We start from the raw sequence: 27260 nt of genomic DNA, 5'->3' as shown, positions 1-27260 counted from the left end.
TAAAATTAAGCCTTAGATATTAGAATTAGAGCAAAGAAGTCCGCTCTCTATTAAGCCTACTTTAGAGCTAGTAAGTAGCAGCGATCGCAGGACTTCCTATTCTGAGCCTACGGGATAAACAAGGCATGCTTTTTTCGCTAACTACCAGCGGAACAAGCACCAAGATAGCGCGACCATCGAGATAGCAATTATTCGAGAATCTTCACCGCGAGTTCGGCGTATCAGACGGTAGCTCCGCCACTCGTCGTCGCGTCGTCGCGTTTCTTTGATGAGCCGACAAACATCGGAACGACCCGGCGTGTCAGAGCATAGCCTGGACTTTGAGCGAGCGAACTTGGCCTCGGACGGCACCGGTACTTCTGAAACTGAGGAAACCGTCGGAGTGGTGTCGTGGATTCTTCCGCTCTAGCTCTTGCAGCGGTCGTCTTGAGCGACGGACAGCAGATCAGTGTCGGAGAGACGAGTGCTCAAAGACTTCAAGTGCGGTCCGGGGCAGTCGAAGCTCCTCGTCCACTGCGCTCAAAGATTCGACTGCAAAGGCTCCTTTCGTGGCTGTGCTCGCTGCGCCATTTTGCGTCGAGCTACCAAAGCACGTTTCAGCGGACGGCTGCGAGATGCCGATGGCGCAAAAGGCGGCATGAAACCAATCCATCCGGACCGGTCTACACGCAGCGATGCTAGGACTCGAACGGCGAAGCCGCTCTGCAGCAGCGACCGAAAGACACCGCCAAGATGGACTGGACGACTGGCGGTCGAACTTGGCAGGGGCGTGGTCGACACGACCTCAGCCTCGTCGGAAACCAAGTTTGTGGCGGTGATTGCAAAGGTTGTTCGCAGCGACTGCCTGCAGTTGAGCCAAAACGAACTGTATGCCCCGTGCCGAAACTCGTATGGTGTCAAACGTCGACGATACACCGACGAGGCGGTGAAATTGAGAAGCGGAGAGAAAAGTCCGTCCGATCAATCGCGCGTCCATTCGCGGGGCGAAGCAATGCTCGACCATCCAGAGAGTCAGTAAACAAAAGACGGTGAAGGAAATCATGTCCACATCCAAGTCAGATTCCTCGTGGTGTATCCTGAAGGAGCGCGGCTCAACTGCTTGCGGGAGCGCTAAAAAGCTTAGCTAGACTCTTTCCCTGTTTCCAGGTTCACTTTGCCGGGTTTCCCTTTGGTTTGCGGCAATAATGTTGCGGTCTAGACCATCGGGGTCTGCTTCTTCGAAACCTCTCATTGCCGCATTGCTTTGGTGAGTTGTTTTTTGCCGGTGTTCCATGGTCACACGGAAACATGCTCTATTTTCGCGCCCCTAGAACATGCTCAGATCGGCGTGACCAAGGAACTGAGACTCACCGCGATGATTCGGCTACTGGCGTGTTGAGATGCTCCGGATATGCGGCAGTCATGGAGGCCGAGATGGGCTATAAGAGGAGCTTGTCCTGTTCATCAAGTTCACTCTCCAGACATCCAAAGTACAGTTCAAGTTCATACAGACTCAACAACAACCGACCTTCATCATGCGTTTCTCCAGTGCCGTCCTGATTACCATTGCCTCGGCAAGGTGAGTCGCCAAGGATTTCATCATCTTTTGAAGGCATGACTGATTTTTGCAAGTGCCATGGTTGGCGCTCTGCCTGCTGCTCAGCCCAGCGAAAGCTACACCCCTCAGCCGTACGGTGCGGTTGAAAAACGAGGTCTTGAAGGTTCTGAGAACTCTCACGACGCGCCGCACGCCTTGAAGGCTCGCGACGACTACGACGATGACGATGAGAGACGCCGACAGCAGCAACAGCAGCAAAAGGAAGATGAGCAGAGACGCAGGCAGCAGCAGCAGCAACAGAAGGAGGATGAGCAGAGGCGCAGGCAGCAACAGCAGCAGCAGGAGGACGATGAGGAGAGGCGCAAGCAGGAGGCGAAGCAGCAGAAAGAAGATGAGCAGCGGCGCAAGCAGGAGCAGCAGCAGAAGAAGGATGACGAGCAGAGGCGCAAGCAGGAGCAGCAACAAGAGAAGGAAGACGAGAAGAGGCGCCAGCAAGAGGCCGACCGGAAGAGGAAGAACGACGACAAGCGCTCTCTGGAGACTCGCGACGAAGATGACGAAGCGAAGAAGGGCAAGGGTGGCCGTCGCCCGCCCAACGAGGTCGAGGATGACGATGAGAAGAAGAAGGGCAAAGGCGGACGTCGTCCTCCGGTCATGGCCCGCGCTGAAGATGACGAAGCGAAGAAGGGCAAGGGTGGCCGTCGCCCGCCCAACGAGGTCGAGGATGACGATGAGAAGAAGAAGGGCAAAGGCGGACGTCGTCCTCCGGTCATGGCTCGCGCGGAAGATGAAGAGGCCAAGAAGGGCAAAGGTGGCCGTCGCCCCCCGACCGAGCTCGAAGAGGATGACGAGGCGAAGAAGGGCAAGGGAGGTCGCCGCCCACCGGTCGAGGCTCGCGCAAACAACAACAACAACAACAACCGGAGGCCAAACGGCAACCGTCCGCAAGGCCAGCAGGGTCAGAAGGGTAAGGGTGGCAAGGGCGGCAAGGGCGGCAAGGGTGGTCGCCGTCCTCCCAACTAAGCAACAAAGTTGAAGTTGCCTCTGGCCCTGACCGGGATGTCGTCTGAGTTGCCTTGGTCGTCGCTCAGATTCCGGCTGGAGGTTGCCTGACGTTGTCTGATGGAAAAGTGTTTGGCGCATTGTTTTGAAGCCTTTTGATCTTCCGCTGTCAGTCACTCTTTCAATCAATTGGTGTCGTTTCAAACTTGGTCCCAAAAACGTGATATCCATGCTTTGAGCTGCTGGAAGTGTCGGACATTGTAGAGCAAACGCAAGTCTTGGATGGTGCTGTCGCGCCAAATATATGCCGGCTCTCGGCAAGTGATTGTCGTGAAGTCGACATGCTTTGTCATCTGGCCAAAGGAATAGGATTGATTCGGCGGCATCTTGCAGGCAAAGTCGGTTGCTGAGAAACCGTTGCGAGAATCGTGCCGAGGGTCGGGCGATGAAATGGTGACGGCGCGAGCGTACTGTGGTCTGACTGAGTCAGACCGTAAGGGACTGCTTCAGTGATATCAAGACTGAGGATCCAAGTGGCCAGAAGGGCGTTTGCGGAGAGCAGTCAAGTGAGCATGCGACAACTTGGTAGCAAGGCCTGGGTGACATTTCTTTTCAACGCGGCCTTGGCTGCTGGAGACGTTTGTTCAGGAAGAGTCTTCGGAGAGCCATTTGAGCGACCGTCTTGCTTTCTGGAGCTGAAAGACGATTGATCGTTGGTGTTGGTGTTGGTTGTTGGTTTGGCGGAAGAATGAAGCCGCAAGGCGTGTGACGTTCTGGCGGAGCGGAGCGGAGAAAGACGGAGCGGAGCGGAAAAGCACCCTAGTGCGGCAGGGCGGAAGAAGATGTCGACGAAACTCTGACTCTCCAAGTCTTTCACCCCCTCATCCTCTTCGCCATGCGTCGCGTTCTCTGGACTGCATTCTGACCCGCAGCTCCTCCATTCCTGTTCCGACCCCAACCCGTCGCGCTTCTTCTCCCACATGCCGCCAATACCACCAAGCCGCTCGCCGTTCCTGACAGCATCCATAAAGCAGTCCTTCCTCGAAGCTTCACTCGCTGGTCGATTCGCGATGAACACAAACGCCTGCGGCCCTACCCTCGCCATTCAGCTCCCACCACAAAGCCAACAAAGCGTCGACTGTTCCGCCGGCGCGACCGAATCCCGGTCTTGGGTTCGAACATCTTCGAGTATGGAAGCGGCATAATTCGGGCGGAGAGGAATGGAGCAGAAGGATTGGAGACGATCTGTCAAGAGAAGCTTCAACGGCTAGGTGCGACGGAAGGTTTACAAAGATGGCCGACTTTCTCCTCCGGGATGTTGCGCTTTGTGTCCATCGCGGCCTCGCCAACTGCTGAGGGAATAGAGCAAGAACTCCGCTCCACACTGCTTGGGTCTGTTCGCGTCGAAGCGTTGGTGTGCTCACGGAGATTCCACGAATGTATGCCTTCGGTCGTAGAGAAACCGCAGGCGTTGGACGGGCGGAGCAGCTCCTCTCTGGCGCTGCCCTCGCCCCCTCTGGAGCTGCTTCGACTTCCATCTTGGATAAAGGCCATACGAGTGCCTGGCCAGCAGTCTCTCTTGGCCGCATGCTGGTCTTAAAGGTGAGTGAGACGGAGGAACTGGTTCGATTGCTGAATGCAGTGCTGCATGTTGCCGAATACGACTTCCTGCCAAAAAGAGCTGTACAGGCCGAGTCTCCAAGCGACATTGTGCAGCAGCCGCTCGTTCATCATGGTACGGCCCGCGCCGACAGCACTCTCATATCTGCCGATACGAGACAACTTCCAGCCAATGGCTAGATGCAGAAAAGCATGCAGGAGAAAAATGGGCAGCCGGCCGCCACAACTTTCCCCGCCATCTTCTTTTGCCAGCCAAAGATGTTCCGTGGTGCTTTCCACCTATCTTGAGCCCACAGCTCTCCTGCCCAGCGTCGTTGACGGGCCAATTCGAAGCGAACAAGGTATCCACCTATCTGAAACGGGACTGTCGCTCAAGGAGACGTCTGTGGTCGAGCACCAATCATGAACAACAACGGAGCAATGCCATGGACGTGCATTGTCTGTGTTTGCTGTTTCGCAGCCTGACAGCAGGTGGGCTCTCCAGATCAGCCCCCTAGGTCGCTTCGGACCATTCTGCCTTTTCTTCTCCCATGTATAAAGCTCCATTCCCTGTTGTTGTTAGTTACAATGTCGTCGCGCCAATCCATTCCCATTTGAACAAAAGATGCGGTCAATTGCACGTGTGATTTGCCAAAGCCTTTTGGCTTTTGCTGCTGTCGTCCACGCGACGACCTACTCCAATGCGCTCAAAGACACAGATGGATCGGATCCTCACATGGTCTACACCGGCGGATACTACTACCTCATGACAACAACTTGGACAGACCTCGAAATCACTCGCGCAACGACGCTCGAGGGCTTGAAGACGGGGGACAAGAAGACCGTCTGGACCGACACCACCAGCAGCCGGTGCTGCAACGTCTGGGCGCCGGAGCTCCACTACATCGACAATGCTTGGTACATCTACTACACGGCTGGAATCGCGGCGGATACGACAGGGCAGAAGCTCCATGTCCTGCAAGGTACGAATGCTCCTCGTCTGATATCTCAAGCTGATTCTGACGTCTGATTTCTGCAACAGGCGGAGCCAGCCCGTGGGATGACGACTTTACCTACCTCGCGCAGCTGACGGACAACTGGGGAATCGACGGCACCGTCGTCCGCTTTACCTCTGGAAACTATTTTGCGTACTCGTGCTTCAGCAGCAACGACCTGCAGTCGCTGTGCATCGCGCCGCTCAACTCGCCGGGCGAGCTCGGCGCGACGACGGTCATCTCAGAGCCCACTGAAGACTGGGAGACGGTCGACACTCCGGTCAACGAAGGACCTGCAGCCATGTACCACGGCGGCAAGACGTACCTTGCGTACTCGGCCAGCTACTGCTGGACGGCGAGCTACCAACTCGGCCTGTTGACGTGGGACGGCAGCGGCGACCCCACGGCCGCAGCCAGCTGGAGCAAGTCGGGCCCTGTCTTTAGCTCGGCCAATGGGAATTATGGCACGGGGCACAACGGGTGAGTACCAGCAACCCTCTCCTTTTCCCGTCTCCACGCGATCAAGATCAACCACTGCAGGCGTTGTGGTGTCCTCCAGCTCTCGAGGAGCGAACAGACACAAGACTGACTCGATTGACAGGTTCTTCACGAGCCCCGACGGCACCGAGATCTGGAACGTGTACCACGCGACGGCCAACGCGGCCGGCACGTGCGATGGCAACCGGTACACGTCGGCGCAGGTGGTTAACTGGAACGCGGACGGCTCGCCGGACTTTGGCACGGCGGCGGCGTTGGGCACGGTTCTGACGGGGCCGTCTGGGGAGTGAGTGTTGCTGCGTTGGTGGGTGGGAGGAGTGCTGTTTTGGTGGGTACTGGCGGAGAAGAGGTGGTTTGCGCTATGTGCACGTAATTCAGAGTCTGCTGATTGCATGGTGCTCTCTTTTTGGTGCGCCGTCGTTGTGTGTTTTGGACATCGTCGCGCGATTGGTCTTGACTAGCAACCAGTCGTTGGTCGGGCTTTGCAGTCATACCTACTCTGCTCCGAGTGTGCCATTCCGGCATCACCACTTCGCGGGAGCCTATTCCAGTCCCCTCCCCTCCCTCATGCACCACGGTGGCACTTCAAAGCTCGGAACTCCCGTTCTCCGGGCGAAGGCACTTTTGGCCCCCTCCCCATCAGCCGCGGCCGCGGATGATTCGTGGGAATACTTCGACTGTTTACAGACCGGTCCGACGATCCGTTTGCTCGGGGGCGAAGAATTGCCAAGGCTGCTTGAATGTGTGAGGGAGAGCGAGGGCGATTTTTCCGCCGCTTGGCTGGCCGGATTGAGGGTTGTGTTTGCAGAGGTATGCGAAGAGGGGCGCCTGCTGGCTGTATCTGTTACTACCTTGTCACACCAAGATCTTTGGGGAATACTGTGTCTAAAAGATTGCCGAGGTGGATGTGACTCGAGTGGCCGGGGACGTGTGGGGGGGAATTTTGCTGCCGCGGTGGGCGGAAAGCGTGAGGTGGATAACATAGCGGAGGGGCAGAGCGGAGCCGGGTATGAATCAACGCGGTCGCCGCCCACGATGATGGGCCTACGATTATCATTCAGACGCAGCGGAGCGGGAGCGGTGATTATAGTGAGGATGACGTTGGAGCAGAATCGAGTGTGGTTTGGGAGGCGAGATTCCAACACCATGCAGACTACCGCAGCAAGCGTCAGCGCTTGCTTGTAGGGTGGATTGCAACAGATTGGCGGCGAGAGCTGAATGGGTTGCGGCAGGGCATGCTTGCGAGATTCTACACCATAGCAGAATGGGGGCGACGGCGGCGAGGGTATTGCGGGTGGTGGAGGGAGGAGCACGGCGGGCGGCGACGGCGACGGCGACGCGGTAGTGCGAGCAGCAGGGTTTTATGTCTGACTACGTCCTTGTGAATTGTGAGTTACGAAACAGAGCCAGCCTCAAGAGTCGACGTCAAATTTGGGGAAAACGGCGAGTGATCAGAAGCCTACGCCAAAGGACTTGGACAACCTTCCGGGCTCTTGAAACAATTGCTGCGGTGAGTATTCAAGCAGCCGCGCCGGAAAGCTGGCGTTTGTTTTGAGGGCCACTGAGATGATAATGTCACCAAAAGAGGGCGAGAGTAAGAGCTGGGCGGTGGTGGTGATGAAGTGGAACGGACAAGGGCGGGAACACAGTCGACACTTCAAAATTATGGGGATTTGCAGTGACAGTCTCGCCAGCGACGTGACTGTAAGCACAGCCCTATTTTCATTCAGTATATCCGGGTTCAGGTGTCTTGTAAAATTTGCAATGAGCTTCGTAGAAAGTATCAATCTTGCGCTTTGCTGACATGGAAAGAAATCGCTGTGTGCGTGCATACTCTACAACTTGGCCTTGGGCTTCTCCGTCTTCAACATGGCTTCCGCCACCAAGCGCCTCTGCACCTTGCCCGTCGCCGTCTTGGGCATGATGTCTGTGAAAAAGACCTTCTTGGGGAGCTTGAACTTGGCAACCTTGTCCGTCAGCCACTGCTTCAGCTCGTTGGCGCTCAGCTGCTTGCCGCCGTTCAGGACAATGGCGACGCCGACGTCCTGGCCGTACATCTCATCGGCAATGGCGAAGCTCACGGCCTCGGAAACGGCCGGGTGTTGTGCCATGACGTTGTCGAGCTCAATGGGCGAAATCTTTTCGCCGCCCTTGTTGATGAGCTCCTTGATGCGGCCAGTGATGATGACGTAGCCCTCCTTGTCCAGCTTGCCTTGGTCACCAGTGCGGAAGAATCCAGTGCTTGTGAAACTCGACTTGTTGGCCTCGGGGTTGTTCAAGTAGCCCTTGGTCACGTTCTCGCCCCGCACGCAAATCTCGCCTTCTTTCCCTTGCGGCACTTCGGCGCCGGCTTGGTCGAGAATCTTGACCTCGACGCCTTGTCCAATGCCGACGGAGCCAGGCTTGCGGGGTCCGTTTTGAGGGAGCGGGTTGGACGTCATTTGATGCGCGGCCTCGGTCATGGCGTAAGCCTCCAGAACGGGAGCATCAAACGCCTTCTCCAAAGCCTTGAAAACTTCCGGGCTGAGCGGCGAGGAGCACGACCGAATGAAACGAATGTTGGGCTTGGGGCTCGGCGGCGGGCTCTTGAGCAGAATCTGGTGGATGGTCGGGACGGCGGTGTACCAGTTGGCCTTGTGCTCGTTGAAGTCGCGCCAGAAATCAGACGCCGAGAATTTCGGAGGCACAATGACGGATCCGCCAGAGTGGAGTGGTGCGAGGAAGCCCGCGAGAAGACCGTGAACGTGAAAAAGGGGCATGACCAGCATGGTGCGGTCCTGCGCAGTGAGCTGATAGGTGTTTTGGATGTTCTCTGTGATGCGGTGAGCCAATGATGTCATGTGACAAGGAATGTCTACGTACTCATGGTTCTTGTCAGGTTTCGGTGGCTCAAAGGAACGGCCTTTGGCCTGCCAGTGGTACCGCTCGTGTGAAGGACAAGTGCAATGTCGTCTGGTTGCGCAGTCTCGACGTTTTGGCCACCCTTTCCAGAAAGCTTCCCCGTCTCTTTGACATCCAGAACGACCTCTTTGCCGTTGAAGTAGCATTCGGCAATGGCAGCATTGTACTTGCGTGCTGCCCTGACGGCCGGCGAGTTTTGAGCAAATTGACCTTTGGGTACCAGGGCCACAGCGGACTTCAAGTCGTCAATGTAGAATTCAAATTCATCTTGCTTGTAGGCCGGGTTGAGCGGGGCAGCAATGCCTCTCTGCCACGATGCGGCCAGAAAAGAGACGATGAATTCGTAGCTGTTGGGGAGAGCAATGGATACAGCAGACTGAGGCGTGATTCCGAGAGCAGCGAGTTTCTTTTGAAAAGATGCGATTTCGCGATTGAGTTGGTGGTAAGACACGGTCAGAGCAGGCGTGCCGGGCACAATGACTGCGGTAGATGGCGATTGGGCCGAGAAGGCGGTTGAAAGCGTCGTCGCCATGGCGCTGGAGGAGGGACAGATTGTATGTACAGCGAAGACAGAGAAGATACTGAGAGAAGGACGAGGACGACAAGGAGAGAAGAATGTTCTTGAGATGATTGCGCCATCCAAGTGTTGTTCTCGACGAGGCAACTGACGGCGTTATCTCCGATCTCCGCGGGCCCGACGCTTGGACCACCGGGAAGCCTGGCGTCGTTCCTCTCGTCATGGTGAAAGCAACACCGAACTTCTCCACCATCTTCAGCTTCCTTCGGTCGCGCATCATGGCGCAGGAAAACAACTCCAACAATACCCCTCGAGGCCTATCCTCGTTTGCCAACCTCCTCGGATCCAATGCCGGCACCATCTCGAGCGCGCCCGTCTTGTACGCGCAACAACCGGGCGGCGACGACGCGCCAAAGGACGAGGCCGCCGCAAAGAAGCAGCAGATCAACTCAGGTACCTCCGCTTGCGTGCCCAGACGTCTACTCCTCCAAGGCTGCCGATAGTGACTTGAGCAGCGTAACGTTGACGTCGAGCAGCAGCTCTACGCTTCCAGCCGACAAAGCGCCCGCAGCTCGCGGCGCAAAAGAAACCAAAAAAGTCTGCCTCTGGAGTCCAATCCTCAAGCTCACCTGATCCCTCCAATAAGACCGGTGCTCCCAAAGTCGTTGCGCTCGCGGCCAATCCGCCCTCAAAAACCACATTCGCAGATTGGACTGCCGACGACGACGACGTCAATGGTTTCTATACAGCGACCCACAAGTACCGGGAGAGAGGTGGCCGCAAGAAGAAGAAAAAGAAGCAGCAGCAGGAGCAGGAGCTTGAGCAGAACTGGGACGACATTTACGATCCGACCCGCCCCAACGACTACAGCCAGTACAGAGGGAGCGAGGAGCAAATGCGCGAGATCAACGAGTGGAAAGAGCATCTTCACAGGTTCGACAAGAGGGCTGATTCGATGGACTATTCGTCGAGCGAAGACGAGAGCCGAAGACCGCGAATGAATGGTGCGTATGCTTTCCATTTGGGATGCGCCCAAGTACTGATGAGCTGCAGCACAATTTGCTCCGCCAAAGAGCCTCAACTTTGCTCCACCCCCAAGTCTGAACGACCCCCCACCACCTCCCGTCTCGACCGCCGCGGCCGAGATTCCCGACGATCCCACTGGGGAAGATGCATACGCTCGACGAATGCGCCTGAGCGGGTTATCTGGAAATCCTCCGCCACCACCTCCTCAAGATGACGAACCTGCCGGCCACCCTCTCGTCACGTCAAATCCTCCGCCGCCGCCGCCGCCTTCCGAATCCGCTCCCTCGGCGACCATATCACGCGCGCCTGTCCGTTACGAGCTTCCACCTGCCCCGGCGGGCCTCCCCGCAACAGAAGAAGAGATGGACCAAATGATGGGAGACGAGGAAGAGGAGCCCCCATCAGAGTCAATGCAAGAAGACGACGACGGCCCACGATCAAAGGCACCCGGACAAAAGGGCTTTGCCCAGCGCTTGATGCAAAAGTATGGCTGGGAAAAGGGCAAGGGTCTTGGAGCAAAGGAAACTGGCATCGTCACACCTCTACAAATGCAGGCTCAGAAGCGGAAGAAGAAGCCGGATGCCGAAGGCGGTGGGTGGGCTGCTCCAAAGGGTATGGGCAAAATCATTGGAGGAAAGAGGGTCAAGGTGGATGAAGAAAACGGGCCATACCCTTCGCTCAGCGAGGTTATCGTCCTCTTCCACATGGTCGACGGCATGGACGTGGAGAAAGAACTGCAGGAAGGTCTCTTGGTGCAGGAGATTGGCGAGGAGTGCGGCGCCAAGGTGAGCAGTCCGTCTGCAATTCAGGTGCTCTGAAATCTAACAATCAGCAGTATGGCCGCATAGAGCAAGTGCGCATCGACAAGGACAACACTGCCGAGACCGTCCCTGTTTTCATCAAGTTCACCAGCCAAATGTCGGCCCTCCGCGCCGTCAACGCTCTCGATGGACGGATATTCAATGGCAACAAGATCACTGCCCGATACTTCGACTCGGCAAAGTTTACCAACGGCCATCTCGAAGTTGTGGTGCCAAAAGATGAGGCGGAGCCGCAAGAAGGGGATATTTTGCAGCAGTAAAATGTGGCTCGCTGTGGCAGTTCATAGCACCTCGACTACGAGTGCTCCCCGTCTTTGCGTGCATGGCTTTCGATCGGACTTTGTTTCTACTGGCTACGACTGCTGCACAAACTCAGGACCATTTGGCGCTCGGGGGCTCAGAAATCCCGCTGTAACAATAGAGCTTGGATGGTAGAGAGAAGGGAATCAAAAAACAATTACTACCGCTTGCATGTTCCAATCAGCTCCTTCGAAATTCAATGCTTTTTTTTTTTTTTTTTTTTTGCCGATACCCAAAACCTTTCCAAACTCCTCGTGGTCAAGATACCATGATGGTTCTGTAAAACTTTCGGCGTCCTATCAAGTCGTCAGCACGAGAGACCGACACATGTAGCCATACAGGAGTGGGGTAGATCCGGCAAGCATCTTGCATAGCAGACGTGGGACTCGACTTCAATTCATAGTGCTAGTAGCATTTCGCACGAAAAAGGCCTTTCAACTGCGCGCCTGCGCGCTCTTGTTCTTTCCTTAATCAGAACACACGTCAAGGCCAGGGCGCGCGCAGGCTCCACTCTGGTCGCTCTCGCCGCCGAGGTACATCCACCGCACCCCATCACATCATCGTCTGTGCGGTAGGTGCCGATGCCGAACCCCAGACTGCTTGCCTACAAAAGACAGCCAAACGGCGCAACCTACACCTCCTGGTCACTCCGATGTCACTTCGTCTGCATACCCCGGTCTCAAGCATCTTCCGCGCCTGCACCCCAACTCGCGCCGCCTGCACCCCAACTCGCGCCGCCGGTATCCAGACCCGCGGCGTCGCATTCTTCTCCTCTGCCTGTTCGCCTCCGCTTGCTCTTCGTCAAAGCACCAGCGCCGCCGCGAGGTCTTCTTTTGTGAGCACCACCACCACAGCCACCAGAGCGTACACAACTTCATCATCGCCGCCGACGCCTGCTTCTCAGAGTAAACCCGCAAAAGCAGAAATGGCATCCGCTTCCGAAACGCCCAAATGCGAATGGCTCGTCATTCTGCCGGATAGGCCTGGCGTGTTGGAGAAGCGCGTGCAGGTTCGGGAGTAAGTGTGCTGATTTCGTGTTTTCTTTGGTTTGGTTTGAGGAGGAGGAGGATGGTGTGGTTGCGAGGGGGTGTTGACGCTGCGGGCGTGGCTCTTTGATTTTTTACTTTTCGACGCTGGAGGTTTGCAACCGCTGCCGAGTCTGGCGGTGGACTTGGATTTGAGCTTGCTTGCAACGAGGAGATATAAACACGTTGCCCTGGGCGCGTGTTGCGTCGTCTCTTGTCTTCTTGGGCCGCTTGAAGCTCTCCGCCGTTTTTATTCCACACTATCTGGCCGGCCGTCTCTCTCCTGGCCCGCGGATCTTGCATCCACCAGACAAGAAAAGCAACATCACAGGCAAAAATGCCGCGTTTCCTCACCCCGCCCCACTGCGACGCGCTTCAATTCCACAACGTCACAAGCAGCGCTAACCGTATTCTTAGGTCACACCTCGCGGCGCTGGGCAGCGCATACCCAGCCGACTTCTGGCTGGTGGGCGGAGCGTTGCTGGGGCGGGCGCCGCACGACGCGCGCAACGAGGCCGGCAAGCCGCTGCCGATGCAGGGCAGCGCGGCGCTGGTGTGGGCCGAGAGCGAGGAGGTGGTCAGGGAGACGCTGGCCGCCGACGTCTATGCCCGCGAGGGCGTGTGGGATCTGGAGAAGCTGCAGATCTGGGCGTTTAAGAGTGCTGTCAGGAAGGGGTTGTGAGCGGGAGTGGTGAGGTTTGGGGTTGGTTGGAAGGGGTGGAGAGTTGTGGCTATGGTGGTGTGGGGCTAGCTTTCTGGGTGCGCTGGACATCACTGCGAGGGAGGGGGTTTTGGGGTGTGGCTTGGTGGGAAGGGGGATGGAATAGAGGCATCGAGGCTTTGCATTTTGCTCTGGTTGACGATACCTCGCTTGATCATTATGCAGTCCGCGCAAGAGCTATCTCAGCTCCCGGGCAGAGAAGTGGTGCATCGAGGCTTCTGGATCACCATGTTGCATCATGCCCCTTCGAGCTGAATTACTGAAGTCGTCTGTTCTCAAGACACTTGAAGGCTACTCATGCAAAAGAAATGGCTTCATAGGTGAACAGGGTACATTGCGGTGACGATAGACATAAATGGCGTTTTGGGGAGGTCCTGAGCCTCTCTTTGCCGGAGAAAAGAATACAGTCAAAACAAAGGCAGAATGTGCGGCTCTGAAAGCATGGCGCTGGATTCAGAGCGGAAAAATGAACATTGCGTTTACCAAGTGTCCGGCCCAAAGTGTTGGCCCGGAGCGACGGTTGCCTGTATTGCCGTGTCCTGCGAATCCATTGTCCCTTGAGAGACAGTATTGCCCCTGGACGAGCGTCAGTCAAAGCCTATGCTGAGATGAGATGACACAAACTTACCACCACTGCGGCGCCTCGACTCCGGGCATGGTGAATGCAAAGAAGATGACAAGCGTGGCGATGGCAAGGCCAGTATCGAGACCGATGGCCGTCATGTAGTTGAGTCGCGACCACCAGTTCCAGTGTCTTGTTCGAATGTACTTTTGGAAGACGAAGCCGACGACTCCCCACGACAAAAAGTTGAGCGGCGTCGCGGGTGGAATGGACCCCGCGCCGCCGAGGATGAGCGGGGCCATCAGGTATCGAGCGCCGGACCGGGGCCACTTCTTCGCCATGTACCAGAAGATGACGGGGAGAAGGGCGCCGATGGGGAAGAACCAGAACAAGGCGTTGTAGACTTGTCCCGGAGAGAAGATGCGCTGCGGGCCGAGCAGCCCCCAAATGATGGACGCCGAGAAGAAGACTCGGCCGCCGGGGCACGAGAACTTCTGCGGCTGTTGCGGGGTGCAAACGTCTTTGATGTTGTCGAGTGCAAAGTTCAGGACGAAGATTTGCACGAAGCAGGCGACCGTGGTCGCGACGACCTGCGCGGTGAACATGGTGCGGGGCGGGATTTTCATGTAGTGGCCGCTGATGCCGTTAGCACTGCTGTTCAGGAGACGGCGGCATTCGGGACTCACAATTTCAGATCGCCGACGAAGCTCAGTGCCTGCGACATGGTGATGTAGCCGTAAGTCTTGAACATCATCAAAGCAAGAGGGCGTCCTGGCTGCATGTACCCCATCAGGAACTCGGTGATGACATTGAGGCCAATCTGTTGGTTCGTGATCGCCTGAATGATGCCAATTGGAAGGGTAAAAACCATCGAAAGGATAATCGCAATGATGAAAGCCCACCACGCGAACTCGGTGGGGAAGGCCAGAATGGTGACGAATGACAGACCGATCATGAACACGAAAAGGGCACCGTACCACCAGTGCGGAGCCTCCTTGTACTTCATCATCATTTTGGCGTGGACATCCGGCTGCTCGATTTTGGAGCTCTTGAACTGGTGCCAAATCTGCTTGCGGTAGTGAAGAAACACGTAGACGACGAGAGATGCAATGGTGGCGAAGGAAAGCCCATAGCTGATGGCAAAGGTCGTGGAAATGAAAAGAGGGGAGTATTGCTTGTACGCGGCTTCGTTCAACGTCAGCCGGTCAGTCAAAATGAGCGAAGTATTGTAGGGTGCGCCGGTATTGTCGTAAGTGCTCGAGTCGCTGATGGGGAGAAACTTGGCGTAGAATGCGCCGCCGTAATGAAGACCAACAGCACCGAAGATGTAGAACGCAACGACTCCAATGAGGGTGTTTGCAATGGCGTGCCATGGAGGAATGAGCGGGTCGCCAACGAAACCAGTAATCTGAGTCCAGTCCAAGGTAAGTGGGATGAGAGACAGGCCGGTCGTGCCTCCGAAAAGCTGGTTGACCACGGGACTGTTTGGGTAGATCCACGTCATGAAAGCAAAGATGCTCAGGAATTGCGCCAGAAACCCCGGAATGAAATAGTAGATAAAAGATATCAGGAACATGAGGCCAAACCATCTGTACCGCGACATGGTACCGCCAAAAATCTTCGGGATTGTTGGATCGACAGTGACTTCTTTCTCGTGCATCGCGTGCATCAAGCTGACGCCAACAAGATTGACTGGCCAGATCATAGCAGCAGGGTACACTAGAAACTTGCGGAGCATTCCAGCGATTCCGTAACCGAGACTTTGCGTGGTGATAATCAACAGCAGTTGGAACAGGATCCCAAAGTCTTGTTTGTAGAAGCTGACCTGCGCAAGGATAACGTCCGTCGCATACGCCACTCCATACGAGACACCAGCCATGACAACAATGACTGAATGCTCCTTGTGGTTGAATGGCCCAGGATTGAGATTCCACTTGATTCCAAAGGTCGTGTGCTGCTTGTCGGGGAGGAGTTTGGCCCACAAGTTGCCGAGAAAGTACGAAATGAGCTGTGCCACGATTGTGCCCACGCTGATTGCCGGTTGACGCAGTGAAAAGATTGTGTTGACGCTGGCGCCAAAGATGGTGAGGATGAGGCCGAGCGTCCACGCGCGAATTGTATTTGCGGGCATGTCTTCGTCGTAGTTTGGAACCGCCGCACGAACTTCTGCATATGGGGAGTTTTCCTCCTCCTCGCCTCCTGCTTCTGTCAACCCTTTTTCGTCGACAACCTCTGCTGTGGCTTTTTCGTCTTCGGGATCCGGGAGGTTGGGGTCAGCCATTCGGTCTATCGTTCCATCCCAGGAGTCCAATCGTGTCTGAAGTTCTTCGACTGGCGCCAGTTTCCTGCTCCGGTCACGCCCTCTGTCCACCTCGATCCCTGACGATGATGCTTGCTTGCTGGACATTGTCGTCGTGCGGGGAGCATTCGAGGATACCTGCGATACGTGAAGGACCTGAGTTGTGCCAGACAACTCTTATTTGACCGGGACAAAGCGAAGGAGAGAAGGACCTGCAGTTCACATGTGGGCGCTTGGTGTCGTTAAAGGGGTACCGGGAGCTGTCGTTGCATTTCATCAAAAACCTTCTCAATTTGCCCTCGAGAAGAGCGACGTGAATTCGTGGGGCACAATCAAACCTGCCATCTTTGACGGTGAAACCGAACACCCGCAGTAGCTCTTCCTGAATTCAATCAATATAACAATACAAATGGATCTAGATGAGCCCATCATTGCCCTTTGAGGCTAATGGGTATAGGCTTGGTACGATACCAACTGCAAGTGGACGAACCTTGCCGACATCAGACGTTGACTGCATCGATGCATGAGCGGAGCCATCCAATCCGGAGCACGGCAAGTGTCTCAGTAATACAAAATGTGGATTGAAAGCACTAGGGCGTTGCAGAAGGCAGGCTTGCATGGGCCGCAGCGGCAGACTCGAGCCGCTGTCAACGGCGCCGCATCCAAAGTGCGGTGAGAGGGTCGCGTGCTTCATCCTGTCGAGCTTCTCCGAATCTTCGTTCGAAATTGCAGTGTGAGCATCCCCGCCACCAAGTGCAGACTTTCCAAATTTTTGATGCTGTTTCATTCTACCCCAAAAACCGTGAATCCTCGAAGTCGAGAATGGTGGCCGCAGGCGAATTGCTCGACTTTGGCCTGAAACCTGACGGCGGCGAATGCATGTGTCGGACCCTCTCTGTCGCATGTCAACGTCCTTGTCTTGTTGCACATGTGCTGCTCTTGCTTTCGATTTCTGAATTGCCCCCACCGGTGGTCGCAAGCTCTCGAGCCGCCGGCTCTTTTGATCCCAAGGGCGCTAATGTCGGACACTGGAATCCGCGTTGAAGTTAGTTTGCCGACGGGTTCTCTCGTCGCCATCGCACCGTCTCGGCGCTTGTGCCGGCTAAGGTGGATTGAGTGCACTTTTTCGGCTTGAAGACCTCATGGCCAATGAGAAGATGAGGATAGCGTCTGTCCGCGGTCAGACTTGCCGGAGTCGCTACCAAGGGGAGATCACAAGGAAGATTGGTGTTCCGAGGAGTGATCAAGTCAGGTTTCTGCACGTTGATAGCTCTGACGGCAAGTTTGCGGGTCGCCATAATGGCCGGTTGTTGAAGGTGGATGAAGAAGATGTGGTGGAAATAAAGTACAGTTGCCCGCAACGCTGTGGGTCTGCCCGCCGCCGCTAATCCGCTTTCGGGGCTGGTGGTTTTTGGGTGCAACCCGAAGGAAAACACCGACACCACAACAACAACGGCCTGCACGCCTCTTGAGCGCAACTCTCCTCTGCCACCACATGTCGTCACCGCTGATGGCCATGTTCAATCAGCTGTATCGAATCTGAAGCTTGCACTTGCCTTTCGGCACTCTCAAAGACTCCCAGCCGCCTCGTTTCTGCTTCGCGACAGCGGACACCCGCAATGGGCTGAGAAACCGCAGGCAAAACGGAAAATTTGGCAATCCTACCTCAGATCACAGCCGTGGCTTCTTCGAGAACCGTCGCCGCGTACCATCAACCCTTGGGGCCAGACTCATCCTAGAACAATCGCAAACTTTGGCGCCTTCACGTGCACCGCCCGAGACCAGGCCTGGATTCTGCTCTAACCGTCGCAAAGGCTTGTCCAGTTCAAAATGGCGCCAGGAAAGGCAGGGAAACGTCGAGAGTCGCCCAGCATTCACGACGCGCCTTGGCCCTGAGGCTCTTGACCCTGTCGAATGCAAGATCGAGGGAGGACAGCCTCGCGTTTCCTGGTGTCGCTGTGATGATGCGGGGGCGCAAACGCGGCCTCGACAAGACGGTTCAGCCACCTTCGCCCCATCGAAACTCGTTTGGCTCATGTCGAAGGATTTCGCACAGCCGCATCCGGTGTACCAAGAGTGCCACGTGGATGGAAACCCGGAATTCGTTCCAACAGCCTTGGGATCACCGCGTCTTACTTTCTGTTTTTCCCCCTTTCCTTGGTTGCAACATGGTTGAAAGATGATGACAAGCGTGGCACGAGAGAAGAAAGTGCAACGGCGCACTTTTGCGGCCGTGGCATCGTTCTCTCCGTCATCTTTCGATTGCAACGTTTTCGCTTTGTGTTCGACACATTTGCAATGGCCGTAGCAGTGTGTGTTACTGCAAAATCGCGATGATGTGCGATTGGAAAAGAAGCGCATGCTGTGTACTAATTCCGAAGCCTGCTGGCAATGGTCGCGGCAAACACCGCAGAGAGCGGCAACAGAAACATAGAACTTTCCAGCGTGGAAGGCGCGCGAATGGGGAGCATTCAAGCCTCCCGTGTGCACGGGACTACGAAGTATCCAAGTCCTCTGTAGTGAGTCACGGGAAATACTTCAACACCTTCAGTACGAATAGGTAGGGAGCGCGAGGTCAAGCAGCTGCGTTTTTGCTTCAAGTCTTGCTCTATTGTTGGTAAGCACATTCGGCCCCGCCGGCCAAGCGCATCGCCATCATGGCGTTGACTCTGTTTGGCCATTATTCTGCTGTCCTTGATGCAGGTAAGATGATTTTCGAGGGCGTGATCCGGCCCCGCCACTGGCAGAGCTGCGGCGCCACCATCATCATTCCTGATTACCCACGACTCAAGCGTAAGCAGAGCGCAAACCGAATATGACTCCAGCTTTCCCTGAGCAAGACTCGAGCGTGGCTTTTGACGACTTTCCTGCCACGACCGCTTCTGGACTCCTTTTTTGCGGTCTCCTTCCGCGCTGCCAGGGAGACATCGTCATCCACGACATCCTCTTATTCGCGGCTGGACCCGACTGCAATAATGCAGAAGCTGCATCTATTGGAGTCAAGCGAGGCTCCTTTTTCGCCTCGAATATCTGGCGACCGACCAGTGAAAAGAAACTTCTTTCGTTCCGTACGGGCATGGTACTTCTTTGTCCTTCATGTCCTCATCGTCATTACCTTTGGGCTTCTCGCAATCTTTCAACTGGATGGCAAATCCTTTCCCACGTCGCTGAGCGCCTCGGCCTCATCCATAGCCCACAACATTTACCATGGAAAACTTCGCCAGTCGGACGTCACGACACTCATTTCCGCCGCCCTTGTGGTGACCCGGTTTACTGTCAACGTCTGCAATGCGACCGCGGCCCAGCGGTGTCTCTTCATCTTGCTTGAGAAATGCGGAATCACGCTGCGGCAAATCGAGAGGCTTTTCTGCTACGAGCAAGGTCCGGCCGGGTTCGGCCTTTACCAGCTGGCAGCCACCTTGCTTCTGCTTCTGTTCATACCCGCTCAACTCAGCGCCCCAATCGCCCAAGGAGCAATTACCTGGGTCCCCAAAACCGTATTCAATCCGGCAAATTTCAACGTCTCTGTCAACACCGCTGGCCAAGGCCCAAGTTATGACGCGCTCCGGGAGTCATCAGACGTCCGTGGATTCTCCAAGTATCGAGCTTCGGGGCTGGCTGTACTCCATGGATTTACCGGTGATTTCTACTCGGTGAGAGAAGTCAACGACGTCCCCAGCCGGAGATGGATAAGTTCCATGAAAGAACATGGCAAGGTCAACGCATCCAAGGAATATCAGGCTCTTCCCGCGGATACCAAGGTCGGAAAGGCCGTGTTCCCATTCTTCCAAATGCAAAACTTGACCTGGATCGACTACCAATCCTCGTTTGAGCACTATCTGGATTTGAACAATGGTCTCTTCAACGTGAGCGCAAGAACCAATCCACTTGCAAAATCCCTCACGGGAAATGCAGCGATACTCCGTGATGCGCCGCTGTCGAGTTGGCTGTCGTCTTGGCCAAATGCGACAACCGTGAAGAACACGTACACGATAGCTATGGTGGCTGGGCAGCCGTCGGATGGAGTTTGCGCAAATGACAGCTCAACCTTCGGCCCTCTCCCTCTGGTGAAGCAATACCTGGACTCGACGAACAACTCGACGAATTGTTACCTTTTTGCGCAAGCCGAGGTCACGGCCGGCACTGTGGGATGCTCCAACTGCCAGGTAGTGGCACCAGGAGTTGTCGAACGGCCAGGTGACGCGCCAGGCCCTTTCGATCTGCACGCCGACGACCTGGTTGACATCGTGTTTGGAATGCTTCCTGAGACCATGCTGGCCATCGTCACTGCCAACGCGACGTACGCGCCGACCTTTGGGAACCTGGACGGCTTCCTCGCCGGCTCTTTCTCCGCGGCCTACCAAGCTTCCTGGAACGATCTCGTCGACCGCTTGGCCACCGGTGGCTCCACCAGCAACATTAGCCTACCTTACGATGACATGGAAGCCGTTGTCAACGCCGGCAGAATCCACATTTGGGTCGTCCTGCACATTCTTATCCTGGTCGCTGGCCTCATCCTCTTCGCCATGCAATGGCAGTGCGAACAGCCCGCCGTGATCGATTTCGCAGCAGTCTCGCTCCTGACAGACGCGGGCTCCATTCTCCGGAGAAACGACGCTGCCGGGATCAGAACCGCGTCCAGCATTTCTGGGAAAGACAGCGCTCGTGTGGGAAAGCTCGTCATGCGGCAGCAAGGATCCAGCGAATTACCGGCCCGCCATCGTGTTTTGAAGAGAATGAACGAGACGGACGACGACTTACGCTCATGGAGAAGCTCTTCGCACCAGCGCTCATTCAGTGACCTTTCGATGTTGCGAGACCGACGCTCGTCGAGGCATTCAACATGGCAGTCGCAGCCGACAGGCTACGAAAGAGTGGAAGAGTGATGGGACTGTGTTCTTTGTCTCGCCTTTGAAGCCTCTTCATGATCGGCTCTCTGAATTGTCTCAGGAAAACAATTTTGTGGCGCGCACTACTTGCCAAAGAGCAATCTACAGCGAAATGGCCCCAAAGATTACGAGGAGGCTCCGTCACTTGTGCAACTCGACGAGCTGGAATCAATCAGCAGATGGACTCAGCTACGTCTTGGCCGCATCGACAGGGAAGCTGGAGCTGTCGTTAAAGCATCCTTGTCTCCCGCCGCGTTCCGCATTGCCTGCCAACCCACCATCACACCGCTCGCATCAACGTCACCCTCTCGAAAGCACATCCTTCACAGAGACGACTATCCTCAGCAAAGCATCATGGCTCCCGACAACAAAGCAGCATCTATCCCGCTCATCTACCAAATCTTCATCCTCTGGCTCGAGCCCATCTTCGCGCTCAACGGCGCCTACATCTACGTCGCCAAGCCTACGGAGACACTGCAAATCATCACGCCGCCGCCAATCCACCCGCAGACGCTGCAGCAAACGGCCATCGAAACGACGCTCATGTGGGAAGTGGCCTCCCTCTACGTCTACTTTGCTTTCATCGAGCTCGTCATCCTGCGCTACGTCGGCACGGCGCGCCGCGACATCTGGCGGCTCGTCCTCGCCGGCATTCTGTTCTCCGACATGGGCCACTTGTGGTCTTTGAAGCTCATCGCGCAGGCGGCGGGGACGCCGGACGCTTGGTACGATCCGCGCATGTGGACGCGCTGGCAGGATTGGGGGAACCAGGGCTTGACGTGGTTTGGCTTTTTGCTGCGAATCTCTTTCCTGTTGGGGATTGGGTTTTGAGATCTTTTTCGCTCGAGGTTGCGCCGGGTGCGGCTGGGAGCTCACGCTGTGTCTTCTCTCGATGATTAGGGTTTCTCTCTGCTCCCTTGCACTTGGCTCGGCAGTTCTCGTCGCAATTCAGCAAAGACTTGCTTCACACAAAATCGAAGGCCTACGATACCATTCTGCAATCAGAGACTGTCCATTTCTATACAAATCTAATACCGCATCCTCTATCCAGGATTCTTTCTGTAACACAAGTCGCAAACCATTTCACTCCCTTCGCTTGATTGCTCCTCGTCTTTTCAAATCACCATTCGTCGTCCGTCGCTCCACCTTCTACCCTTTTTATCCCATGGTCGTCCAGCAGAGACGGTGCGGCTCTCATTCGTAGAAGAAGCTGCCTTAGATGTCGTCTTTGAATCGTTTGTCCGGACATGGCGACAACAATGAATGCCCTTTGACCAAGGCCGTGATGCCAATATGGCGCTCAAAGATCCAGTCCATGTCCGTTGAGTCGACGATGATGCGGCAGCCTATCACAGTGTGAACAAAAGCAATGTTCAACGCTGTAATCGAGCTCTTTGGTGCTGAGTCTCTGAATCGTCTGGTTGTCGATGTACGACGTGGCTAGACAGAGTCCTTCTGAGGAAATGGTGATAGGTCTCTGCAGGACTTCTCCGTCGTCGTCGTCTGTGTCGTCGCGCGGGTTGGAGACTTTCTCGTATCGAATGTCAAACGTGATGGCAATGCCCGCGCGGGCGAATCGCATCAGGTCGTCCATGAGCACTTCGTCCCTCAGGAGCTCCGAGACAGATATGCGTTCGAGATTGGGGCAGATCTCATCCTTGTGAGCCAGAACAGGGTTGATTGTGCGCATGACGTCTCCCGGGTAGCATTGCAACTCCCAAACTTGGAGATTGGGCGGGAAAATGGTCCTTAACATCTCAAAGGTAACGTCCTCGTAGTCCTGCTGGACGGACTTTCCGAACAGGCAATTTTCCACAACAGACATATGTCGCAGCGCCACCATCCTACAGAGCTTCATGGGTTCTTGGGAAGTGCCAGTAATGCCTTCTGTGATGACCAGCTTCACAAGTGAGTCTTTGACGGGCTCTAGCATATCGGCGGTGAAGTCGGGGGCACCCCAGTCCTCTTCCATCTCGTCATAGCCAGAGTTGGGCATGATCAGAAGCTCTTTGAGGGAGCGCGGGTACGTCAAGACGTTTCGGAGGCCGTCGATGTTGAGAGAGGAGCAGAAGATTTCGAGTCGCTGGAGGGAAGTGAACGGTCTGTCGGATGGCTGCATACTCGGGCCTATGTTGAGATTGATGAGCCTGAGCGCTTCGAGGCCTGGATGCTTGAGCACAGCTTCGTATGACTGCACATCTGTCCTCCATTCATTTTGGTCGACAATGCTCTCGTTGACTACCGGAAACAGGTGGCCTGTCTGATATTAGCATCAAATTGGGCTGGATACCTCCACATACTCACAAGTCTTGAGCTTGCGCAGTATTTCCCCTTTCGCAGCGCGGGCGAAGATGTCGTTGAAGCGGTCGAGGTAACAGTCGTACGACTTGAAGTAAAACTCCTGGATGTTTGGAAACAAAGGCAACAAGTCGCAGTCGCGAGGTTCGCGCTCATAGGCGCGATCCTCCATGCGCATGTCGTAGTTTTCTTTGCTTCCGCGGCAGACGTAGAGGCCTACGACATGCTTCGCCAAACTCGGCTTTGCCTTAATCGTGTTGAAGACAGTCGCCTGTTGATAGCAGTGCTTGATGACAATGTTGCTGTATAGGTAAGGCTCGACTATCGTGTTCAAATGCTTGCAAGTAAGCGCGATGTTGAACAACGCATGCCTTGTGTCGACTTGGGCCATGATCATGCTCTGGAGTTCATTGGGCATGTCCAGCAGTGAAGCTTTGGGAGGTGAGGATCGAGATCGACTCTTCAGCGACGACTGCGCGCGATTTGGTGGTCGACAAGCCCGGGATTTGCGCGCCATGGTGGAGATTGATGATGGATGATATGTAAAGAGGTCGAGGAGTCGATGGTGTCGTTTTAAAGGCTTGGGCGGCTGACTTGGAGCAATAGCCCACAGTCGTTCCCAAATACTCCGCAGCCGATTGAAGCACCTGATGGTTTGATTTGGGATGATTTGACGTCGGGACTGTTGGCTCGACGGTTACCAGCGGGAGGAAAAGGGATGTCACTGGAGCGCGATGGAGGTCGGAATGAGAGAAAAGGACGCCAAGGACCCTGGCAGATTGATGTGAGAGGACCAGGGGCGTACGAAGGTGATGATGTGAAGTCTCCCAAAGCGATGTCGAGGGTGGAAAAGACCGCGGCTGGACGCGCAGCCCCTCAATTTAGTCATCTTGCTCGCGAGCACTTCTATGGCGAAGCAATTTTAACACTTCCAATGGTGTTATCTTGAGCGGCGGACTTGCGATGGCGTCGCGATTCCTTGGCGTACCCTGTCACCTTTGTTTTGGAACTGGTCCTTCTCACGTCCTTCTCAGGGGCAAGGAACTGCGTAACAATTCAGGAAAGCCAAAGGCTTCTTCAAATGCAGCCGCATCTTCCATCATGAAACATTGCCTCGGCTTCTTTTCTGTCTTTGTACTGTTCAAAGTCGATAGCAACAGTTTTGGAGGGTTGTGCATTGGGCTCGGCACCGGCGACGTGTTCCATCCAGCCGGGATTCGTGGCAAGTCTGGTCCAGCGTGACTGACTCTGAGGCGGAATTATCCCATGCAGTCCAATACGCGTCAATGGCGGCGTTGTGTGCGTCTATGACCTCTACCTTAAAGCCTCTTCCTTGTGGCTTACTCTCTAGAAGAGGCGTAACAATGTTGAAGAGCTTCCGTGTCAGGTCGAAAAGGTTCATCCAACCCGCTCATCTGCGTACACCAATCTTAGTTTACCTGCTTGGGGCATGCGTTGGGCACATGGGTTGCTAGGGGGGGAGACTCCTACTTCTACAACGTCCTGCAAAGGAGCAAAGTGTCGCACTATCCAACCACTCCAAATCTTAGCTAGGGTCTATGAGGTTTTGAAAGTATCCACTATGGTCGTGGAAGAGCATGACCATCTAATGCTCATCGACGGCTCGCTTTTCCTTCCCGTTATATATACGAAGTCCATATAGTATGTGGCTATCCAAGATGAATACAAGGAGCTTTCAAACGTCTTCGAAAGCAACTGTTGTTGGTGCGTGCTTTAAAAGGCAGCGAGAGATGGTTGCTTCCAAGATTGCTTTCGGAGAAGTTGGCGAATTGATCAAGCTCAAGACAACAACACATTCAAGCTTCGACACAAGTCAACTCTGTTGCTCCGATCTTTTGCGCCTTCAGCAATCAGCATCATCTCAATCACTCATGGGTATTCAGAAATCGAGGCCGTCAAATGTCTATCTCTGTGCAAATTTCCTGTTGCATTCTCTCACCAATATGTCCCTCATTTCCCAATGGCCAGAACTCTGTCTTCCAGGCCCAACTGCTCCATTTTTGCTTTGATCCAAGTTTCAAATCCACTGCCAAATTATTGAAATCACCCCATTTTTGCCGCTTGCATTAGTAGTTCCAAGCTCAGATCAGAATTTCCAAGGACATTCCAGCTCCCATCAGCCTTTCAATCGCAGCCTTTGCTGCACGGGTATGATGCGACGATGTTCCGAATTTGCTATTGCCCCAGGAGATTGTTGTCGCTCAGTCTCGACTTCAATCAAGGTAAGAGATTGGAAGGGAAAGTCCCTCCGAACATATGACTATGTCTCTTTCGGGCTCATCGTCGCCACTGCAGTTTTCGCGAAACTGGTCCAAGAACAAGAAACGAATATCGAATGTCAAGGCAATGCCTGCGGATGCAAGCCTCTCCAGGTCATCGTTCGAGACGTCATTTTCCCGCTCTTTGGGAGCGGAGATCCTCTGAAGTCTTGGGCAGAGCTCATCTTTGTATGTCAGTATCGGATTAATTGTCTGAGTTGTGGTGTCCTGATTGGCTTGGATTTCCCAGATCTCTAAGTTCGGTGGGAAGATCGTCTTCAACTGGGCCAAAGTGAATGCCTCCATACGGGCATCTCCAGTCAATGATCCAAACAGGCACTCATCTGCAACGGCAAGATGACGGAGCGCAGTCAACGTGTGTAGATTCATCGGTGTACGAGCAGTGCCAGGTATGCCGCGATAGATAACCAGCTTGTGAAGGCTATCTTTGACCGATTCGAAGACATCAACGGTGAAGTCTGGCGCCGATTCCCATTGGTCCTGCGTGAATGACTTAGGGTCTGGGTAGACCGTCAGCTCTTTCAGGCATGTCGAGTATGACAAAGCATCTTTGATGTCTTGAGCCGTCATTGCTGAGCTCAACAATTCCAATTTCTGAAGGCACGTGAAAGACTCTCTGTAAAGAAGAGGGCCTGGGGTGCCAGCGACGTTGATGAGCGTAAGCTCCTCCAGAGTTGGGTGCAGAAGGAGCGGCTGAAAGTAATTGGCAGACTTTGGCCATTGCCACTGTGCATATAATCCGTCTCCTAAAGCGAACATTTCGCCTATCTGAAGTTAGGACGGCAACCTTGCGACTATATCCAAGATTTTGACTTACACGTCTTGAGAGAAGGGAGTATCTCGCCCCTGGATGCTTGTCTGAGTGCCTTGTAGAAATCCCAATTCATGCCGCTAGACTTGATGAAGAGATTTTCAAGATTGTCGAGATTATCAAGCAGGTATAGCAACGCTGAAGATGGCGAGGGCCCTTCGATCCCCAGATATTCGTCCATTTGGCACCGAAGAGTTTCTTTGCTTCCAAGGTCGACACTCAGTTGCCGAACATATGTCGCCCGAGGAGACTTCGTGACGATCGCGCGAAAGAAACTTTGGCAGCCTCGCTGGTCCTTAATGAAGACATCTCGGTAGAGGTGCGGCTCAGCCATGGCCTGAAGGTGGCGGTTCGTGAGTGAGACATTGAGAAGCGGCTGACTGTCGTCAACCTCTGCGAGAATCATGTCCTGGAGCTCATTGGGGAGGCTCAAGAGTCGAGAGTTGAAGGTGGGCGGCGAGCGTGCGGTCGGCATTGGCGTATCGGGAGGCATCGTGATCGCTTGACATCAAGGTTGGTGAGATGATGATGACGAGAGGCGAGAAAAGAAGGAAGAAGTGAGCCGTAGAGGCAGCGAGGTGGATGAGAAGAGAGCACCTCGCTCGAGGAAAGAGTGCGCCAGCCTCACCTTTGAACTCGTGCTCTTCGGCGACACGATCCAAAGGCGCGCTGATGGTTTGACGTGATAGACGAACGCGGTAAGATGTTGTCGGCGCGAAGATCGCGAGCAGGATGGGGAAGAAGTGAGAAGTGAATGTGTCGTGGAGCGTCGCCGAGGGTGGAAAAGGTTGGACGGTAGCCCGCTCGAGGCAAGAGCACGTCGTCGTCGCGCCTTCCGTGCCGTGTCCGCAGAAAGGACCTCCAGCAAACGCACCAATCCTTTGTGAAGATGATCTGACGATTCGATATGACAGAGTGAGTCGGCGAGGTGCAGATGCGAGGTCTCCAGTCGAAATCGCGGCAAGATAGTCGAGGTGATATGGAAGATGGAAAAGGTTGGACGGTGGCTCGCTCAAAGCAAGACCGTGTCCTCGTCGCGACCTCCGCGTCTTACCTGCCTACACGACCACCTGTGACTGCAGCAATCCTTTGAGAAGACAGCCTGATGGCTTGACGTGATCCGATGAGGTGGTGATGGGGTGGTGTTGATGCGGATTGC

General features: G+C 55.0%; 13 protein-coding genes across 13 annotated transcripts; 7 read left to right on the top strand and 6 right to left on the bottom strand.

Moving 5' to 3' along the window:
* Positions 1–1514: 1514 nt before the first annotated feature.
* On the top strand, positions 1515–2560 carry BKA78DRAFT_300642 (uncharacterized protein; the record flags this gene model as incomplete). The annotated part of the gene is made up of 2 exons (XM_066887229.1): positions 1515–1558; positions 1612–2560. The coding sequence occupies 2 exons, from the start codon at positions 1515–1517 to the stop codon at positions 2558–2560; spliced, it is 993 nt and encodes a 330-aa protein (XP_066738904.1).
* A 709-nt stretch (positions 2561–3269) lies between these two features.
* BKA78DRAFT_66176 (uncharacterized protein) lies at positions 3270–4506 on the bottom strand. The gene has a single exon (XM_066893545.1). It carries the CDS (start codon positions 4246–4248, stop codon positions 3589–3591), a length of 660 nt encoding a protein of 219 aa, XP_066738903.1. The 5' UTR covers positions 4249–4506; the 3' UTR covers positions 3270–3588.
* A 257-nt stretch (positions 4507–4763) lies between these two features.
* On the top strand, positions 4764–5921 carry BKA78DRAFT_259212 (arabinofuranosidase; the record flags this gene model as incomplete). The annotated part of the gene is made up of 3 exons (XM_066885347.1): positions 4764–5121; positions 5181–5613; positions 5735–5921. 3 exons carry the CDS (start codon positions 4764–4766, stop codon positions 5919–5921), a joined length of 978 nt encoding a protein of 325 aa, XP_066738902.1.
* A 1545-nt stretch (positions 5922–7466) lies between these two features.
* On the bottom strand, positions 7467–9064 carry BKA78DRAFT_259562 (uncharacterized protein; the record flags this gene model as incomplete). Its single annotated transcript, XM_066885384.1, has 2 exons — positions 7467–8443; positions 8494–9064. The coding sequence occupies 2 exons, from the start codon at positions 9062–9064 to the stop codon at positions 7467–7469; spliced, it is 1548 nt and encodes a 515-aa protein (XP_066738901.1).
* Positions 9065–9299: 235 nt separating this feature from the next.
* On the top strand, positions 9300–11395 carry BKA78DRAFT_384136 (uncharacterized protein). The gene is made up of 4 exons (XM_066893090.1): positions 9300–9502; positions 9586–10053; positions 10103–10860; positions 10911–11395. Exons 1-4 carry the CDS (start codon positions 9328–9330, stop codon positions 11154–11156), a joined length of 1647 nt encoding a protein of 548 aa, XP_066738900.1. The 5' UTR covers positions 9300–9327; the 3' UTR covers positions 11157–11395.
* Positions 11396–12121: 726 nt separating this feature from the next.
* On the top strand, positions 12122–12903 carry BKA78DRAFT_259741 (uncharacterized protein; the record flags this gene model as incomplete). Its single annotated transcript, XM_066885404.1, has 2 exons — positions 12122–12213; positions 12639–12903. The coding sequence occupies 2 exons, from the start codon at positions 12122–12124 to the stop codon at positions 12901–12903; spliced, it is 357 nt and encodes a 118-aa protein (XP_066738899.1).
* Positions 12904–13421: 518 nt separating this feature from the next.
* BKA78DRAFT_259224 (OPT oligopeptide transporter protein-domain-containing protein) lies at positions 13422–15785 on the bottom strand (the record flags this gene model as incomplete). Its single annotated transcript, XM_066885350.1, has 3 exons — positions 13422–13518; positions 13571–14140; positions 14191–15785. 3 exons carry the CDS (start codon positions 15783–15785, stop codon positions 13422–13424), a joined length of 2262 nt encoding a protein of 753 aa, XP_066738898.1.
* A 1548-nt stretch (positions 15786–17333) lies between these two features.
* On the bottom strand, positions 17334–18576 carry BKA78DRAFT_66116 (uncharacterized protein). The gene has a single exon (XM_066893541.1). The coding sequence runs from the start codon at positions 18162–18164 to the stop codon at positions 17475–17477; it is 690 nt and encodes a 229-aa protein (XP_066738897.1). The 5' UTR covers positions 18165–18576; the 3' UTR covers positions 17334–17474.
* Position 18577: 1 nt separating this feature from the next.
* On the top strand, positions 18578–20868 carry BKA78DRAFT_66117 (uncharacterized protein). The gene has a single exon (XM_066893542.1). The coding sequence runs from the start codon at positions 18779–18781 to the stop codon at positions 20687–20689; it is 1911 nt and encodes a 636-aa protein (XP_066738896.1). The 5' UTR covers positions 18578–18778; the 3' UTR covers positions 20690–20868.
* A 178-nt stretch (positions 20869–21046) lies between these two features.
* BKA78DRAFT_357774 (uncharacterized protein) lies at positions 21047–21523 on the top strand (the record flags this gene model as incomplete). The annotated part of the gene is made up of 1 exon (XM_066892277.1): positions 21047–21523. One exon carries the CDS (start codon positions 21047–21049, stop codon positions 21521–21523), a length of 477 nt encoding a protein of 158 aa, XP_066738895.1.
* A 235-nt stretch (positions 21524–21758) lies between these two features.
* Positions 21759–23077, bottom strand: BKA78DRAFT_66130 (uncharacterized protein). Its single transcript, XM_066893544.1, has one exon. The coding sequence runs from the start codon at positions 22809–22811 to the stop codon at positions 21993–21995; it is 819 nt and encodes a 272-aa protein (XP_066738894.1). The 5' UTR covers positions 22812–23077; the 3' UTR covers positions 21759–21992.
* On the top strand, positions 23047–24035 carry BKA78DRAFT_66120 (uncharacterized protein). The gene is made up of 2 exons (XM_066893543.1): positions 23047–23300; positions 23597–24035. The coding sequence occupies exons 1-2, from the start codon at positions 23281–23283 to the stop codon at positions 23937–23939; spliced, it is 363 nt and encodes a 120-aa protein (XP_066738893.1). The 5' UTR covers positions 23047–23280; the 3' UTR covers positions 23940–24035.
* Positions 24036–25217: 1182 nt separating this feature from the next.
* BKA78DRAFT_384130 (uncharacterized protein) lies at positions 25218–26594 on the bottom strand (the record flags this gene model as incomplete). Its single annotated transcript, XM_066893089.1, has 2 exons — positions 25218–26054; positions 26108–26594. 2 exons carry the CDS (start codon positions 26592–26594, stop codon positions 25225–25227), a joined length of 1317 nt encoding a protein of 438 aa, XP_066738892.1. The 3' UTR covers positions 25218–25224.
* Between the last annotated feature and the right edge of the window lie 666 nt (positions 26595–27260).

Source organism: Phyllosticta capitalensis, assembly GCF_038381095.1.
Source record: "Phyllosticta capitalensis strain CBS 128856 chromosome Unknown BKA78scaffold_13, whole genome shotgun sequence".
NCBI classification, from domain to species: domain Eukaryota; kingdom Fungi; phylum Ascomycota; class Dothideomycetes; order Botryosphaeriales; family Phyllostictaceae; genus Phyllosticta; species Phyllosticta capitalensis.
This window is presented reverse-complemented; position numbering and strand designations above follow the sequence as displayed.